We start from the raw sequence: 17,803 nt of genomic DNA, 5'->3' as shown, positions 1-17,803 counted from the left end.
AGTGGTGGGGTCTGGTGTGTTGTCTCTGACAGTGGCTGCACTCCTCTTGGGAGGAAGAGGCAAAAATCCCTATAAAGGAGACAGCCCAAAGTGATTTGGCCTGAAGGGAAGCTTCTCCCCAGCACCATGCAGTAAGTGGTAGGCCTTGTAAATCCATGTTAGCGGGGAATATGAGATTGAAAAAATAAAAATAAAAGAAAGTTTTTTTCCTGCTGAATGGAAAAAAGAAAACTGGTTTTTGGCAGAAGTTCTTCAAGAAGGAGAACATAGGCCATTGTTATTATGAAGACTTTTCAATGAAAACACAGAAAATCATTGCCTTTTAGAGTAATTGTTTAGCTAAAGAAAGGTTACACAGCTTGTAGAGAATTTAGTAAGAAATTAAATCTCTCCAGCTCATTCATCATATTTCTGCATTTGCCAGCTCTTCCCACCAGGCCCACACTTACTTCTTCTCTCACTTCTCCCCTACTGTGGAGCATAAGTAATGGCCACAAAACCCCCAGAAAGGGTGCCTCACGCACAGGCTTCCTGTTTATTGTAAGGAAGCGGGGAGAGAAATGCAATAAGTTTAATTGCTTAGTTTGGGAAATTTGTCTATGTCCATTGTAAATAACTGCATGCTGTATCTACTGGAAACGGGATGCTTAGTGTTCGTTTCCAAAAAAAAAAAGAAAAGTCTGAGCTGCTCGCCGGAGCCTACATGGAGGAGGAGAAAAAGCACAGGGAAAAGGATCTCCCCTGCTGAGGACTAACCCAGGCTTTTCTGGACTGATTTGTCTCCAATTCACTTTGAAGATAAGGCTGCACGATGGTCCTGGGAAGGCTACTATGAATCTTTACCTTTAGAATGCAATATGTGCTTTCGTCTTGAGGTGCAGTGCTCTCTGCTGCTTTGTAAGAACTGATCTGAGAGCGAAATTTCCTGCAGCCCCTCTGAGCAAAAGCTCAATTAAATGGGCTTTGTGCGCTGTGCTGAGTGAAGGGGATGGGAGTTGGGGAGTGACCCTGATTTCTGGTCACCTTTGTAGTTCCTCTCTGTGGAGAACCCTCTGGCCTGTCATTAGCGACTGCGATCAGAGCAGCACATTCCCGCTCACGCTGCGCTGGGGATGTGTGGCTACGGAGCTATGATGTGATCAGGGGCACATCAACAGCGCCACGACTGCACGTGGGCTCTTTGCTCCCATCATGGTGGAACCATCTCCATTGTAGCTCGGCAAAGGGTTCAGCCAACATTTCCTAGATTAATTTTGACAAAAGGGAAGAGCGAGTCTAATACGACTGAACGCAAAGCAAAGACAGGACCTGAAATCTTCCAGCTTCCAGGATCTGGGACCTGCTAATGCTTGATAGAGTTTGACGTTGCGTTTCCTACGCACTCTCTCTAGACTTATACAACATTTTTAGAGCCATCTCCAGGCCACCCTCAAGATCACACCAGTACAGCTCCTTCCTGGGCAGAAGATGAAAGACAGCACCAATATTCAGGTTGTGTGTTAGCAGCTTGGTGCCACTGGTTCTGCAGCGAAACACTTTTTGCTCAGGGATCAAAACTTTCAGTGGTCATAATAGGGTTCAAGCCCACAAGAACCCGTCCTTCTTCAGTACCCTTCAGCCCAGGCAATTAGTATGAACTAAGTGGTCACATAAACAACCTTCTGACACGCTCAACTGTACGTTGTATAATGGTTCCACTTCTGATCTCAGTTTTGGGTCTCTCATTTCTTACACATATTGCAAATCTCTAGTAGGAAAGAAATCCATGAGGGTGCAGAGCCCACACAGGCTCAGGAGCAATCTGAAACTGAGAGGGCACTTTGGGCGCTTGTGTAACTCTGCTCCAGGTGTTGGAGGAAAGCAGCCCTTGCTTTGCATTGCCGATAGGGGAAAGTCCACACGTCCCTGCTGTGGGATCCCTCTAACTTCGGCAGCTCTAGAAAGTAGTAATCTCGTACCCCAAAACTATGTTTTTATATCTAGTCTCTGCAAATTTCTGTTCTTTACCCAGGAGAGGTGTTATTCCTGCATGCAGATGATGTTCTGAACCTGCCACTATATTTGCTGTGATGGACTGAGAGAAGGGGCAAGTCAAGTTTCTGCTTTTAAGTGCTTTGCAGTTAAGTTTCTTCCAAAGCCGCGTGTGCTGGCCAAGGGAGGTTACTTGTGTAATTCTCAGGGGGCTGAACTGATTTGAACAAACGCTTCCAAATTAGCGTTCGTTATCTTCATTCACGCTCAAACCCAAGTGGCGCATTCAGCTTTGAGGACAAGTATTCTTATCCTGGGGAGGAATAGTCACCCAAGCAACAAGTAGAGCTGACCTGGCTGATAAACAGCTCTGCTCAGAGAACCTTCCAAATAAAGGGCCTGACCTTGTTCCTGCAGCCTCGCACATTCTCTGCACGCCCGCTGCAATGCACGAGCCACAGGCACCCCTTACACTTTTTCTGATTTAGGGGGAAGCGGTGGCTCAGCTGTTAGCCCACGGCAGCAACACCAGGAGATCCTGACCTTGCCCTTCCTCCCGGAGTGCTGGTCGGAGCTGCCTCTGACTAGAGCGATTCCTGGGCTCTGGGAAAAGGGGGAAAGAGAGAAGGGTGAGGAGAGAGCTTGTGGTACTCATTAATAAAGGCCATCGACACGAGCTGTGCGGTGAGCCTGGCAGCTCTGCGTCCCTTCCTGACGAAGCGAAGTGGCCGGGGTTCAGCGAGAAGCGAAAATGGGAAATGCCCGTGAAGCGAGGCACATGTTTTGTTGAGAAAGCAAAAATGTGTGCACTGGTTTCTTTCTTCCATAGGGTGGCAATGGAACCTGGGCACAAAGCAGCTATGCGGTTTCAGCCGCAGGAGCGATAGCTCTGGAGGAACCGCGTTAGCTTCCTGCTCAAGGTGCTGACTTTGATCTATGGATTCTATGTGTTTCGGGGCCTCACTACCTGTGAGGCTGCTTCCCTGCCTCCCCTTTGCCGCCTCCAGCCGCGGCGAGGGGCATCGCCGGCACTGCACTCCTCTGAATTAAGTGTCTGGGCAGCGGTGACTGGCTGTTATCACAGAAGGACCATCTACTCTGGAATTTACCTCCCAACCTAGTCTGACAGAGCTCACATCTGCTAACCTACAGGACATGGCATAAAGCTCAGGTTTTTTTATCTCGTGCCCTTTGTTTTAAAGTGCTGCCAGTGAAAAATTGCAGGTTGCCGTCCGCTTTCTAAAAGGATTGTGGGGAAGTAAAAAAGTCCTTTCCCTTGTCTCTCAAAAAGAAAGTAACTGTACAATTAGGTTCCTATATGCACCTGAGGCATAAGGTGGTTTTTAAGAGATAAATAAAAGCCTAAAAGAAGCAGCTACAAAGATACCACTGTCTAATTCAGGAAAGGCAGAGAACAGGAGCAGATCTGAAGAAGTTAGCAATTTCCTTATACTATAAACATTTTGGTAAACTTCTGTAATTTCCTCCCCCCCTCTCAACTTAGTCTTTTATAGATGTGATTCACAGCATGCACTTTTGTACTTGGTCTTTATAAGGCTGGTCGCAAGAGCCTGGCTGTGCTTCTGAGCTTGCTGGTTTTCATACTGCTCATTTTGCTGCCTTGATAAGCTTGTTTGACTTTTTGCCCCCCCCCCATACTTTATTGCAGTGTGCAGGTAAGTTACAGGCCTTTTGTTTCAATCGTTTTGCATTATAAAGGATGAGGTGTATGCTGAGCACTGCTGTAGCTGGGCGGCTCTAGGACCTTACCAGGGAAAAGTGAAAAGACAAGACCTTGGTTTACTACCCACAACGTGACTGTAGCTTTGGGATGGTGCAGAGACAGAAGCAGCAGGAGCTTCGACTTCTGTTCCTCTAGAAAATAGTTTTCTCTTTTCCTAGAGGAGGGTAAAGGAATAGATATTTGGTTTTGTGCTTAACTGAGTTTTAGAATCTAACTTGTATGGGTCTGATATAAAGCCTGTTTAGACCAGAGAGGGACTTGTGAAACAGCTCGTCAAGAGGATGTGTGATAGACTCCTAAGAGCAGAAGAAAACCCTTTAGATTCTCACAGGTGGTAAAGCAGTTGATCCTTGGCCTGGGTTCCTACAATGCGAGGCAGTTTCTCCTATGAGCATCCTCGCAACCTCACTGTGTAAGGCTACAGGCAGGTGGGAGGGATTAAGTGGAGCAGGCACGTGCTGCTCGGGAGCTCTTTTTAGCATCCAAAGTACCATTTCCAGAAAGGTGTAGGCTAAGTAGGTGCCAAACGGGACTCAGCCTAGTAAACAATGTTTAGCGTGAAGCGGAGCTGCAGCACACTGAACGCAGCACACCTACCCAGAAAGGAATTTCGTGCTACAGAGTGAAGTGAGGGCACTAGAGATCAGCAAACACTATTTCGAGCGGCGAGCGACAGCGCAAACTGCAGGCAGAGCAGGCTGCTAGTTTAGCGTTACCAGCTGCACGCTCTCTGAGCGCATATCCTGTGTTTCACAATTACTTTCATCGCTTGGTTAGGAAATCAAAAAAAACCCCAACTCCAAACCCTTTATTCTTTATTAGTGTTGCTGCTACTGATGGGCTAGTTGCTAATTAATGTGATGGTACTTTCCCATTCCTCCACAGCTCTCCTTATTACAAGTCCTTGGCAATAAGAGAGACGTATCTATTACTTAGTCATGAGGTATCTAGACCAGCATGCTTTTGAAACTAAAGCCTGCGTACCCCCGGCATACTGTATTTCTGATTTGCATATGGAAAAGGCAGTTAAAAAGCTGATGCCCCCATATTGCTTGCGAGTCAAGTAGCAAAAGTAAATGATTTATCAAGCAAAGGTTACAGCACCTGTGCCTTTTTGTCAACATATACAGAGGATGCCAAGTCAAGTGCTTCTTCTAATAGCTCAAACAGAAATTTAGATTCAAATAACCCCCCAGATAGGACAATTATGCAGTGAGCCGCTGGAGTGGCAGAGTGATGGAAGGGGTAAGCAGAGGCAGTGTATGAAAAAACAAACCAAATGAAAAGTTTTGAAGCTGCTAAAGCCAGACAAAGCCAACAGCCCTTTGGGGGCTTTCGTTACGGAATCAGAACGAACGACTTAAATCAGTTCATTTCCTGGTCTTTTCTGTCACGGGGTTGTCCTGCTACAACCTTTGCTGACACAGGGAGACAGCGTCTCTCTAAATAAAACATTATAAAAATTCTATACAATTCCTTTAAGGGATTATATCTGAGGGAATGTGGCATAAATCAGAACACGCCGCTAATGGAAATGTCTACTGCTAATTTTTGTAATGTCCATTAAGTAAGGCACGTACTGGTTTGGGGTGTTTAAGAACAGCGCAGGACAGAATGACCCTCGTCCAAACCCAACCATACTGTTGTACCTTTGTCTGCAATTTTATTCCAATGTTCTGTGAAAGCCTGTGAACGCCCATGTATGGGAAACGCGACTTCTGCTGAACGGTGCTGCCACATCCCTGTGCACAGACTCACTTTTGGGGCATTTTAAAGCTAACAAGGACGATGTGTAATTAGAGCCCATGACCCACCAATTGGACGAGAAAATCAGAGTCACCAAAAAGCTGGCCGTAATGTTTTCTTATGGCTTGTAGCTGGACCATAATTTAAAAAAATGCAGGTGCTCAGATACAGCCTTCATGTTGTTCCAGCAGTAAAGAGTTCCTTAACCCTTATATTTGAGCTAGAATTTCAGAAGCTCTGAAGGTTCACTGCTTCCTCTTGTCTAAGGGAGCTGTGTGGCCCAGCAGTTACTGGTCCACAGGACCCATATCTTAGGCTGACTCTGAACATACCATAAAAATCCTGATGGAAAGCAGCCACCCCAGCTGCTTTTAATAACACAGCCCTATGTGTTTTTATATTTTCATTTTGAAAATATCCTAAGAGACTGTCCTATGCACTAATGTCCTGCAAAAGGAGTACAAAAGCACGTCTTTGTTTAGAGGAACGTTAAGTAAATCCCAGACCGTTGCACTTAGTATTTTTACCTCACATCTCTGAACACAGTCAAGTTCAGAGTTGTTTCATGAATAAGTAGTGAGTTTTGCTGATAAATTATATATTTAGTATCAAGTGGGTTGTGGTGGTGGAGTGATGTGCAGAAGCACGGAGATGCAGCTGGAGTCAGAGATTGGAAGGCAGGCTCCTTACCCACTGCAGCATGTTTGACTTTAATTGAAAGCTGTGCTTGAGTATTGTTTTTCACTGTACAGCATTGTTATTCACTACGCTGCATTACATAGAAGCACTTAAAGTAAGGCTAGAGCACTTTAAAATGATTTAAGTCATAAATAAGTAGGATAAAAGTTTACAGTCAACAAACTTATCTGGGAAACCTAGGTTGCAGGATCCAAATAAGTTTAAAATATTTTTGGAGCTTTAATACTGCTGTGTCTTACTACATAATCAATTTACCAACTGGTAGTTTTTCAAGTCTTCTGGAAAAGGTAAGTAGCATTCTCCAAAGGGTTTCAGGTTTCCTAAGCTATGAAGGCAAAGACCAAACGCTTAAGGACTTTAACAGTATACCTTAAAATTCCCGTTTCCAGATTTCAGCATTTCTCGGTATTCCAGTTGTTTCCAAAATGACTGGAGAAATACAATTTAAACATGAAGGCGCACGAAAACTTGTCACGTACGTGCACCAGATAAAGGCAGAGGTCTGAAAAGCGGGGTGCAGGCTGCGTTTCGTTACCTCATGAAAAAAAAAAATCAGAACCTGATGGGTTAAAACCCCGCTCGGCACTGCTGGTGTACTTTCTGTGACCCTATTTAATGCAGAGAAGGTTTGAGATTCAATGTAGTTTAACCTGTGCTGTCGACAGAGCTATAAACTAAAGCCCCTAACAAATTGTACACAAAGAACAGATAGCAAAAAAGCCACATTGTGTTCACAGGCATCTGGCTGCAGCCCTGTAAACTGAAAATCTTCAGTAATGAATGACTTGTGTTTCATTGACAGCATAGGTGCTGAAGCCGTTGCAACGAGGGCTCTGTCTTCATACACAGCCCAGACCATGGCATGTGGCAGCCATTAATTTGGGCACCAATTATTCGGTTGCACATAAACAATCTCAAAGAACTTACAAGCGCTTAGAGTAGTACGCCCCGATTTGCTCGTTACTTGAATGATTACTTTTTAGTCATCACAATCGGCCCAAAACAAATTTAAAAATACTGCTTGCTGTTGACCTTTAAAAGAATTGTACCAGAGTCAAGCAATCACTTGAAACTACACACTACAGTTGTCCTAAAGCACTAGTTCTGCTCACTTTTTTATACCTTCTCCCCCATGATAACGTGATATTAAGCACAGACTTAATTTTTTCAACATCTGGCTCAAATTAGCTGCTAACAAAACTGCCAACAACTATTTTCTTAATCGACCCTGGGAATTTGATACAGCTCTGAAAAAGCACATTTAAACCTCATCCTTCTCCTAAAGAAACACAAATGTTTACTTGAGCTTCTGATTTGACCAGAGCGGGACTATGAATTCAGTTAACCCAGCTTTATAGGCCTGCCTCAACTGGACTTTTTTCTCTTTGTGTAAGGAAACAGATGTGCGCGCAATTACAAAATCCCCTGCTCACTCGAAGCCCACCATGCGAATGGCCAGCCAGGAATTCGAGTCTGTTTTTTTGGTTTGTGTTTTTTTTTTTTCGTAACGTGGAAGCCATCGGAACACTTTCCTGTTGTATCTGGTGGGGGACTAAGGGGCACCGTTACCGGGTGGGTCTCTCTAAGCTCCTTTTGCACACCCAATTAAACGCCCTGCCTAGGCAGAGCCACGGAGATGATGGAGGGATGGAACATCTCCCTGGTGAGGAAAGGCTGAAGGAGCTGGGGCTCTTTAGCTTGGAGAAGAGGAGGCTGAGGGGTGACCTCATTAGTGTTTATAAATACGTCAAGGGGGAGTGTCAGGAGGACAGAGCCAGGCTCTTTTCAGTGGCGTCCAATGATAGGACAAGGGGCAATGGGTACAAGCTGGAACATAGGAGGTTCCACAGAAATATCAGAAAAAACTTTTTCACTGTGAGAGTGACAGAGCCCTGGCACAGGCTGCCCAGGGAGGGTGTGGAGTCTCCTGCTCTGGAGACATTCAAAACCCACCTGGACATGTTCCTGTGTGACCTACTCTGGGTGATCCTGCTCTGGCAGGGGGGCTGGACTAGGTGATCTTTTGAGGTCCCTTCCAACCCAAACATTCTGTGATTCTGTGCTAGGGAACAGGCTGGAGCAAAAGCCTTTGAAAACCCAGTCCAAGAGGAAAAAAAACTGTGCGCCAGAAGCCAATACCTTAGAAAGCGAGAGAGATCTTTCCAGTTACGAAAAGGAGCGTTATTACTACGTAAGCCCAATAAAAAAAAAAGAAAAAAAGGAAAAAAACCACAACAGACAAACAAACTGCAAGTGACAATTCACTGTAGTTACTGAGACCATGTGGGTGAGGTGACAGCAGCAATGCAGCTGGCTCCGCGGGGACACGTTAGAGGACACTGAAGAAGAAGAGGCTGCAGGCATACAGAGAAGTCGAAAGCGGCCCACCTGAGTCTGTTGAGGGATATTTACAAAGCTTGGATCCCGTGGTCCAACACTGACGAATCGGTTTGCGGGGGAGGTGCTGGGTGTCGAGTAGGCTGTGAAGGGAAGGGACACATGCGTTGAGGAAGCGGCACTAGATTGCACACGAACAACACCAAAACACACCGTCTCGGAGCCACCTAAGCAGATGTTCAACACAGAAATGTGCAAACGTTTTAGAGAGCGAGAGTTTGGTTTGAAGACGCTGGAAAGGGTTGGTCTTAAGGAGGCGGAGGGGTGATAAACACGCAGGGGACTGGGCTGCTCCTGGGCGGGTGCAATGCTCCGGGAGGAGCGCGCTGGGTCACCTGCTCGCCATCGCAGAGAACCGCCGCGCCTGGGATAGCGCGAGAGGCTCCTCTAGGTCATGCCCTGACTTTTTCCACTTGAATGGGTGGTATCTCCGCTTTTAACGGAGTTTTGCATAGCTCTGAATTTACTAAAGAGCTTATTAACGGAATTGAGCCCTTATTTCATGCTAATCCAGCATTCTCTCTCGACATCAAGTCTTGGTTTTCATACTGCTGCGGTCTGCACTCTCTAAAATGTTCACTTGATGTGTTTGACAAACTAGGAAGATCCTTTCGGTAAAAAATTAATGGGTTGCAGTTTCACTGGGGTGGTAAGTGCAATCAGTCTGAAGGCTGAAGCTGCCTTTAAAAACTGGAATGGCTCCCATAAATGTAAAGCTATTAAATGCAATGCAAGCCAAGAACCCAGATTACTTCCAAACTTGAAGTACTTTAATGATTTTATTGTTGCATTATATTCTCCACTGCAACTGTCCACAACGCCACGTACTTCCACATCCAAAAGCTTTCAATGCATTTTCAGGCTTCCTCTCATTTGGAAACCCCCCATGCAATCTTCTCTTTTGTTCAGTTTTGCCTGTTCAGGTCTAAATTCAAATAACCTAAATAGACGCCTTAATACAAACAGTGATTCTGTCTATTTTATATATATTTATGGGAATGCATTCTGCTGAATAAAATCCCCAGACAATCTGACCATCCAATGAAGAGACAAAAAACAATGTTAAAAGGAAAGTTACTTGCCAAATTCCAGTCAGGCTAAATATAATGTTCAGGCCTCAATGCTACAGAAAAATAAAGCGAGTTAAGAGTCGGAGAAGACAACTGAGTCATCTGCGTAGATGAAATCCTGTTGCTTTTCTGAAGGCAAAATGTTGGGTGAAGAGGCATTACACTAGAGGAGCCTTTAGTTTCAGACTGTCCTGAATCACACCAACGTACCCCCCTTATCCACTGCCCTCTCTCCCACAGAGGCCATGAGCAGATGCAGAGGGAAGAGTCAAAACAGGTCACGTATTTACTTTCTTCCTATCCTCCAAATATTTTCAGCTCCAGGACTCTCTGTATCTAATGGCCTGCAAGGGATTTTTCTTTGATGGATGCTCAGTCTGCCCTTGAACCCATGCAAATGTTCTGCATCCCACAGAGACCCTTGGAGAGCAGTTGCCAAGACTACGGGCATGCAGAATAGCACCCTTCCCTTCCCTCTCTACCCAAGTTTGGGTGATATGGTTTAGGGGTGAACTTGTAGTGTAGGTTAATGGTTGGACTCAATGATCCCAAGGGTCTTTTTGAGCCTGAATTGTTCTATGATTCTATGATTCTATAAGTCTCACAAACTTCTCATGACACCTCCTAGTTCTTAGAATTATATAAGACAGCTTCACTTCGTCAAAAGCATTCCTCTAAATCACCCCAGGAACTATATAACTCCATTTTGACTGATCAGAGCAGAGCTAGGGCACTCCTGATTTCTAAGAATAAAGTCTTCCCAGTCGTTTCCAACGCTTTGCTAGTAATTGCAAAGATCATGCAAGGAACACCTTTCCTTCACAAAGCTTTAAAGGAATTTTTAAGTGCACTCATTCATCCTTCCAAGATGATTTTGCAGATTGCAGTGCATATTAGGGCATGTGCAGGTACACTGGTTGTTAGTCCTATCTGCAAATCAAGTAAGAAATGAATTGAGTAGATTTGGTGAGATGTTCTCCTTGCCTTTTAACCATGTTAATTTGCTGAATAATTCAAAGCCACAAATTTGCAAAGGGTATATCTCTCTTGCTGGTGCCATGCATTAAGATTCTTCTACAGTGTTTAATGGTGAGGGTTGTATTTTTTTTAACTAGCTGCTGAGACCTATGCAGTGAGAGACTAAAAATTCCTTCTGCAGTGGGGAAAATGAACTTAAAGCTCAAAAATCAAACATCTGTTGTTTGGTTCTTCTGGTCTACTTTTAAGGAAGCAGAATGAGTGGAGAGGCCATTTAATCCCTTGGAGCAGGTAAGTTCCACTCAAAAGGGAAGGAACTCAAGATCTTGTTTACAGTTCCCTGTTGGCAGATTCTTTTGCTGTGATATTTGGTAGAAAATCAAAGGGAAATCATCGGAACGCTGTCTTAAATGGCTTCTCTGTTCAAACAAAAATTCTAAAGCTTTTGAAAAGTGTATAATATGCACAGAAGTCCTCTCAAACCTTGCTGGGTGAATTACTATGTATACCTTTTTTTCTGTACTGCTTCAAACTGTGTTTAACTTGCTTTCTGAAAATACTCGGATGTCAGCTTGGTATTTCCTTAAGGTCATATAACTACATTGCTGGAGCCAAGAAGGGAAAAGTACCAAAACTACATCTATGCAGAGCAGGCTTTAGGCTGGGCTCTCCCAAGGTGCTAGTCTCCCTTCACTGTAAAATAGCCCGAGACATTTGCGGATTGTAAGGGCCCTTTTTGGCTTAGAATATTAAGTTGACATGGAGTACTCACTGGCCAGGGACTCCTCTTACGGTGAAATTTGGTTCAGAAAAGGGAGCAGTACCAGCAGTTGGTTAGATCAGCTTCTGACTGTATCTGGCTTCATACAAATACCCTTGTTGGACATGGAGGTGGTGTTCCTGGAAGTCTTAACCATTTCTGATCCCTGTACTCTGTTCTGAGATGTGGCAAACTGCTCTCACTAGTTAAAGCTGGCTCACATTACACTACAACATACACAGGCTAAGCCTGCGGTGGGGTCTCCAAACTCATTTTTAGGAAAGGGAAAAGCCAAAGCATGGAAAGGAGCAAAGCCAGGTCTCTTAGGCAGATCTCCTGATCTTCATCAGCTTTGCTCCGTGGGAACTGCAGAGATCTACAAGAGGTTACATCAGCTGATATCTGGCCCACTGGGCTTGGATGGAAACATCTTCCTGCCCAGCCTAATCTTTCTGCTACGGGAATTCACTAAGGATTCTTTGCAACATTACAGCCGATAGCCAAGGAAATGAACGTGATGCCACAAATTTACTATGATGCTTCACTTCAGGAACAAGCAAAACAGGAGCTGGCAGAGAAAGAACATTTGCTCACACAGACAGTTTTGATATTTAGCCAAAAATGGGAAGAAATTGTATGAAACACAAGACAAACAAACAGTTTTGGGAATGTCATGTATTTTAAAGTTGCCTGCAGTAGGAGAATGTTAACTTTAAATACACTTTCCTGAAATAATTCCTATTAAGTATAGGAGTGTGTCGTTTATCAGGCAGCTCTGGATGAAAAGGATAAACTTCTAGTTGGAAAAGACTATGTGAGTGCGCGGTAACCTCGTGTAGCACCAGGTCTCTCTTTTACAGACCAAGATGACAGGTACATGTGCTTGACAGGGAGAGCTGCAGTGTTCTGCAAAGGACTAGGACTCAGTTTAGCTGTTGTGGAGCTGTAGCGAGAGAATTAACCGGAGGAACGCGGTGCAACACAGCGATTCCTGCCACGACGCATTCTGCAGCTGAGTATCTGAGAGGGAACTGCAAACTCTAACAAATTAAATGATGCAGTCATCACCCTCTTTTTTATGGATGGAGAAAGGAATGAACAGAAAGCTCAAACGGCTTGCGCAGAGGGTGCTCAGCCCATGCATAGCAGAGAAAGGGAGCGGAATCCAATCTGATTATGAATCCACTACTACAGCCACAAGATCGTTCTTCTCATCCTGACACAAACGCTGTTTAACACAAAAACTCCTTTGTGCAAGGGGACATTAACCGATAACGATCTTGCCCAACAAGGGAAAACAGCTAAGTTTCTCCCCACGTAGAGTTGTGAACCTTAGAAAATAACATTAAGTTTAAAAATGCTCTTTAACAATCGTGATGTGCAGGATGGCGGTATCTTAAGACCGCACAGGAATGAGGGCCACAGATTCTAACAGTGAGATATGATAGGGATTAACGATAAAGACCCGCTGGCAGGTTGTGGAGGTGGTGTTTTCTTTGGGCAACGAGATATTAAACCCAGAAACCGTCAAGTTCAAGAAAATACTGTGTAGTGTTTGTGCTGGGTTACCAACCAAACAAAATCAAGAGGAGATGTGAGACAAGATAATTTTGGGATTGCTTCCGATATCAAGGATGTGTTCTATTGGAAAAGCTTTTTTATGGAGGAAAAACGAACCCTCCCAGACCTCACGAATCCCATCTCCATTGTGTCATCTCACTGAGGAAAATGCTGGCTTTCCAAAGGGGTAGGATTCGCAGCTGAACTCCCAGAGCATGCCTGGCCACCCAGTAGCGGCAAATCCCTGGCGTGCATCTCCAGGGGCTCTTCCTCCCTTGGACGGTGCTAATGTTCATGTTTTGGTTAATGTCACAGCTGGAGAGTTTCACTATTGCTCTGAGAATCATTAACCACCTTGTGATTTTTAGCTCTCGCTCCCAGGAGGCCACGCTGTATTGAACAGCTGCTCCTGGCTCCTGCACCCCTCAGGAGGGCCATATTCCAATTTTTTGGTAGGGCTGTAACTGCATTTTGTTTTCTGCAGAGGGCTTTCTGCTAGACCAAAAAAGGGAAGGAGAATGGGAGCAAATGCCAACCCCTTTCACTCCACCGCCTTGAGGCAGGGGGGGACAACAACTTCATTCTCCTTCACAAAGCTAAGGAGAGAGTCTGGCCAAAACCTAACATCACTCCTGCCTTTGTTGCATAAGTGACTTTCCAATAGCCTAAATCTCGGCAGGGCAGTCAGTCACAACCCAGCGACGCTCCCAGAACTGGTGCGCTCGAGCAGTTTGTAACCATGGAAAACACCTTTTTGTGAGGCTTTTATGAAAACTCTGGTGAATCTGCGCTTGCTATTCGCAGGCTAATATTTAGATAAGGAGAAAACAAACACCGGCGAAAATGTTGGGTTGGTGCTGATTGACACGCTAAATGGAGTCCAGTGGGCTCTCCTGGTAAACTCCCACTGTGAAGCTAAGAACTTCGGTTGGTTTTAGTCTTTATGTAGCCAGCTGCTTCCACTGGCTTTGGTAGACATGTAAGATTTTTTTTTTCATAGAAAATGTTTCCTATAATCTACTTTTCTGTAAAATTTGTCCCTAAATTCAATTTTATGCCTCTTTACAACTCGAGTCACTGCTATTCAAAACCCTTACCCAAAGGAAGATGCATGCCTGAATATGTACAGAACTATATGTTTAGACATCAGCGTAGCTAATTAACAAACAGTAATTATTTTCCTAATCTTTTGTTTAAATACCATTAACTGGCTGCTCTTGAGAAAACCTCGATTCCCAATTAAGGTGGCAGCTGTCTGCTGAACACTGAGCCACAGTGACCAGCCCACACCGATTCCGATGGCTGGTGTTCTGCGAACTTCAGCAGCCAAATGCCAATTTTTACACCAGCTGAGAATCAGGCCAGACACGCATTTAGCTTGTTTACATGATCACAGTATCACAAAAACGAAGCATTAAGATTACTGCTAAAATGATGTTGGGAATTTTTTTCTTTTAGACACCACACGCTGCCAGTAAACTGAGTCACAACTGTAATGATAAATAGACACTGACCTAGTTTCATTTTTCCCAGTTCTGAAGACAAGGAGATAGCAAGGCATTGCTGACTATATTCAGTGATAACTATGACTAAACATTAACCTTTTAGATTCCACTGCTGAATCTTATTGATAGGACTTAAAAGGCGGTATCTCCCATCAGAAAGCGTCAAAACTTCCTGCTAGCACAAGTGTTGGTCTAAGGTCAGAAAGAGGAGTGGAGGGAATGAATCAACTTCTTAGCTCAACAAAAATCTGCTGATCGATTCTAGAAGTCCTGATTCTAGAAGATCATGTTCACGATCTTACCAGACTGTCTCATACTAAAACCCATTTTAATTTCCAAGCGAGCCGGAGCATCTTGCTGAGCTTGCAGTTGTGCACTATCGCGTAGCAGAAGGCGATGCAAAACTCTTGAGAACCCTCAGATTTTAAAAATGCCCCCTGGAACCTGTGCAAATCTCCCGAATGGTACACAAAGCTTTAGAAATGTTGGCTTCACGTGGTCTGAACAGTGAGTATCTCCTTGCGCATCAAGCAGTGGTTGCATATAGCATTTAAATAATAAGCCTGAAAAGCACACAAAGGGATTTGCTCTTTCGATTAGATTGATTTTTGTTTGTGGATGTTATTTGGACTCCCTTCACTGTGGAACAAGTCCCCTACAGCTGCCATTAAAGCACTGAAAGCTTCCCTTTTGTTTTTAAATGTCAGTTTGAGCATAGCTTCATTAAATCATTTCACAATTAACTCCCTGAACATCCAGACTTTTTTAAAGCATCGAACCCAGCTGAATCGCATTTGTTTCCCAGAAGAGGGAGTCCAAAGTGGTATCCCCAAGTGTGTATCCAGGAATTTGTGTATTTGACTTGTGGCTACACAGAATACATATGGGAGCCGTGTGGGTGGTGGAGAGAGGATTAAAGCTTTCTCCCTGGGCCTAAGAAATACCACAGCCTCTTGCCCAAAACGCAGGGCTCGGGAACCAAATCGTAAGGGAAAGACGTCTGGGTTAATCTAGGAAGCCTTATTCCCAGAAGAACTATAAATGAAGAGAACTCGATAGAGTTTTTAGTTTAGCCTAGCAGCGATGTTTTCCATGAGGCTATCTGCCTGACTTCCATGTAGTATCTCTCCTCTAAACCCTGCCCTGAGATCCCAGCTCGCCTCCTCAGGACAGTAAATAAAATCCCAAAGCTCCAAGGTCTGTGTCCCAGCTTAGCTACTGGCCTTGACTTCTCTCATACATGGTTATGTGCACCACCAACAGAAATAAAACTGTAACCTTAAGCTAACTCTTTTCTCATCAGCAGAGAGGCAGCTCCGAATTTTGTCCACCACACATGGAGTGGAGAGCTCTCCTACTCCCCCAGAGAGCTACTCCAGTCCTCATCTCTCAACAGCCGACAAGACGGTGATGGCGGCATGCTGGGCGCTGCCCTTAGCCCTTGGTTCCCGCTGCGTCTATACTTACTTGGAGAAGTGGGAGAGGTGGCCCCTCCTTCTGTTGATGTAGTTGGAGGTTTTGTGTCTGGCACTGGCAGAGGCACAGGCCTAGCCATTGGTGGCGGAGGTGGTGGTGGCAACATTGGGGTAGGAAGGAATGGATTGTGCACCTTGCCTTGGCTGCTACCATTGGGCTGACAAAAAACAAGCAAACAGACAAAAATCATACTAAAAATCAGCTCTTAGGAACCTCCAGTAATAACAATCTAGCTGAAAGCTATGTGCAATACATTTACAGTTACTTGAGAGGTGGCAAAGAAAGTGCTGGCTCAAATTCTCCATGGACTTCAAGGAACTTTGTCTCAAACCCTGTGAAACTACGGAAATTCTTGCTTTTAAACATTTGTCCCATTAGCGGCTGGTCTGAAGTGCCCTGGATTACACACTACTACTCTTTACATTTCCTGCAGCCACTAATTCATGCTCAGGGAGAGCTGAAGCAATCTTCTTGACCCCTTAAATCCCTCGGTTTCGTGCCTCTGTGATGCCCTTAGGATATCAGTGCCAAGGACTCGAGTGTAAATTTCTTAAGGATACCACTCATTAAGAGAAAAAACAAGCATTTTCGGTGGTCTTAAAAGTCCTGCTGATCTCTTATTACAGGAAAATGACTGAGTACATATTAAAGGAACTGCTCTCCCACATCCCTTTTGGGTTAGCAGGAGTGGAGCTCACAGCTTAGTTGCCATTCGGCTCATAGGGACAAACAACTGAACTTAGAACTGCTTCGTTTTACACATTAGGAATAAAAAATGCTTCCATCTAGCTTGGGATGTGGTCAGTCATGGGCAGACTCAGCTAGACAAGTGTAGTCTTTCAATTAATCACTAGAAAAATCTGTCTATAAGTAAAAGTGTTTTCAGGTATCAAAAAGCAAGAAGCAGGCTTAATTAAAAAAAAAAAGAAACCATCCCTTCCCCCAACTTAAGTTTACATTTTCAATGTAACGCAGCCTGGACACTTGAAAACCATACAGATAGATGCCAAATACCATTACGAAGAGAAAGTAGGACAGCCTGTGAATCAAGTGTCCCATTTTAGTGACAAAAATGATGAGATCACTTTCGACAGCACTCTACAAATTGATCTCACTGCAGTTCTTCTGGCACTGGGCATTGGCTTTTCCATTGATGGTAAGAGCTCAGCTTTAAACACAGATCCATATTCTAAGTACCACTAAAGAAAATAATATTTTAATTCCTGTTAGGGCTTCCATTAGCCTGAATTACTGGGGACAAAATACTCACGCTGGCAAACACTCGGGACCTGGTTTTCATGTCACCTGCTTTGGCACTGACAAAAGGTAGATGCAAACCACGCTTGTGCCAGAGCAAAAATGGTTCGGGGCATAAATAAGACTCAAACTCATCTGCATTTAACTTAACAGCACCCCCGCTGACCTCAAAGACTGCAGTTACTAGTGTTTGCAGTGAAAAGCAATCCTTCAGGGATATTTATTTTTCCAACATCCAGTACCTTTAATAAACTAATATATTAGTGACATCTCTCAAACACTATCTTGTCTCACAATTAGGTCCCTTTCCTGCCAAAAAGACCCCTGCTGCATGTTCATTGTGAGTGTGCTAACAGTTCATAACGCTGAATGGTTCGGGATAAATTAAGTAAATGAATACTCAAAGAAAAAGAAAAGCACTATATTGATTTGTTGTCTAGACAAAAATGTATCTGCTAACATATTGCAGACATTATTCAAAGCCAGTACTGACTGGAATAAGTCGAGTCAGTTTTTCTGCTAGGGAAAGGAAAGCACTGAGAACAATATAGCTTATTAAATAACTGTAATAAATTAGATGCTAATAATTAAACTAATTCTCATTAACATTTTCAGTCGTATGTAAGTCAGGAGAGAAATG

At 44.1% G+C, this 17,803-nt stretch overlaps 1 protein-coding gene across 1 annotated transcript in view; it reads right to left on the bottom strand.

The window, feature by feature from the left end:
- Positions 1 to 17,803, bottom strand: part of NFIA (nuclear factor I/A) — a gene marked incomplete at its 5' end in the record, with an annotated part of 110,236 nt that overhangs the window by 14,590 nt on the left and 77,843 nt on the right. The window contains 2 exons of the mRNA XM_009865195.1: positions 8,549 to 8,640; positions 15,898 to 16,063. Of these exons, the coding sequence (XP_009863497.1) occupies positions 8,549 to 8,640; positions 15,898 to 16,063 (258 nt within the window). The remainder of the gene's footprint in view (positions 1 to 8,548; positions 8,641 to 15,897; positions 16,064 to 17,803) is intronic.

This window comes from Apaloderma vittatum, unplaced genomic scaffold (genome assembly GCF_000703405.1).
Source record: "Apaloderma vittatum isolate BGI_N311 unplaced genomic scaffold, ASM70340v1 scaffold24402, whole genome shotgun sequence".
Lineage (NCBI taxonomy): Eukaryota > Metazoa > Chordata > Aves > Trogoniformes > Trogonidae > Apaloderma > Apaloderma vittatum.
Note: the sequence above shows the minus strand (reverse complement) of the source record. Positions and strands in the feature narration are given on the sequence as shown.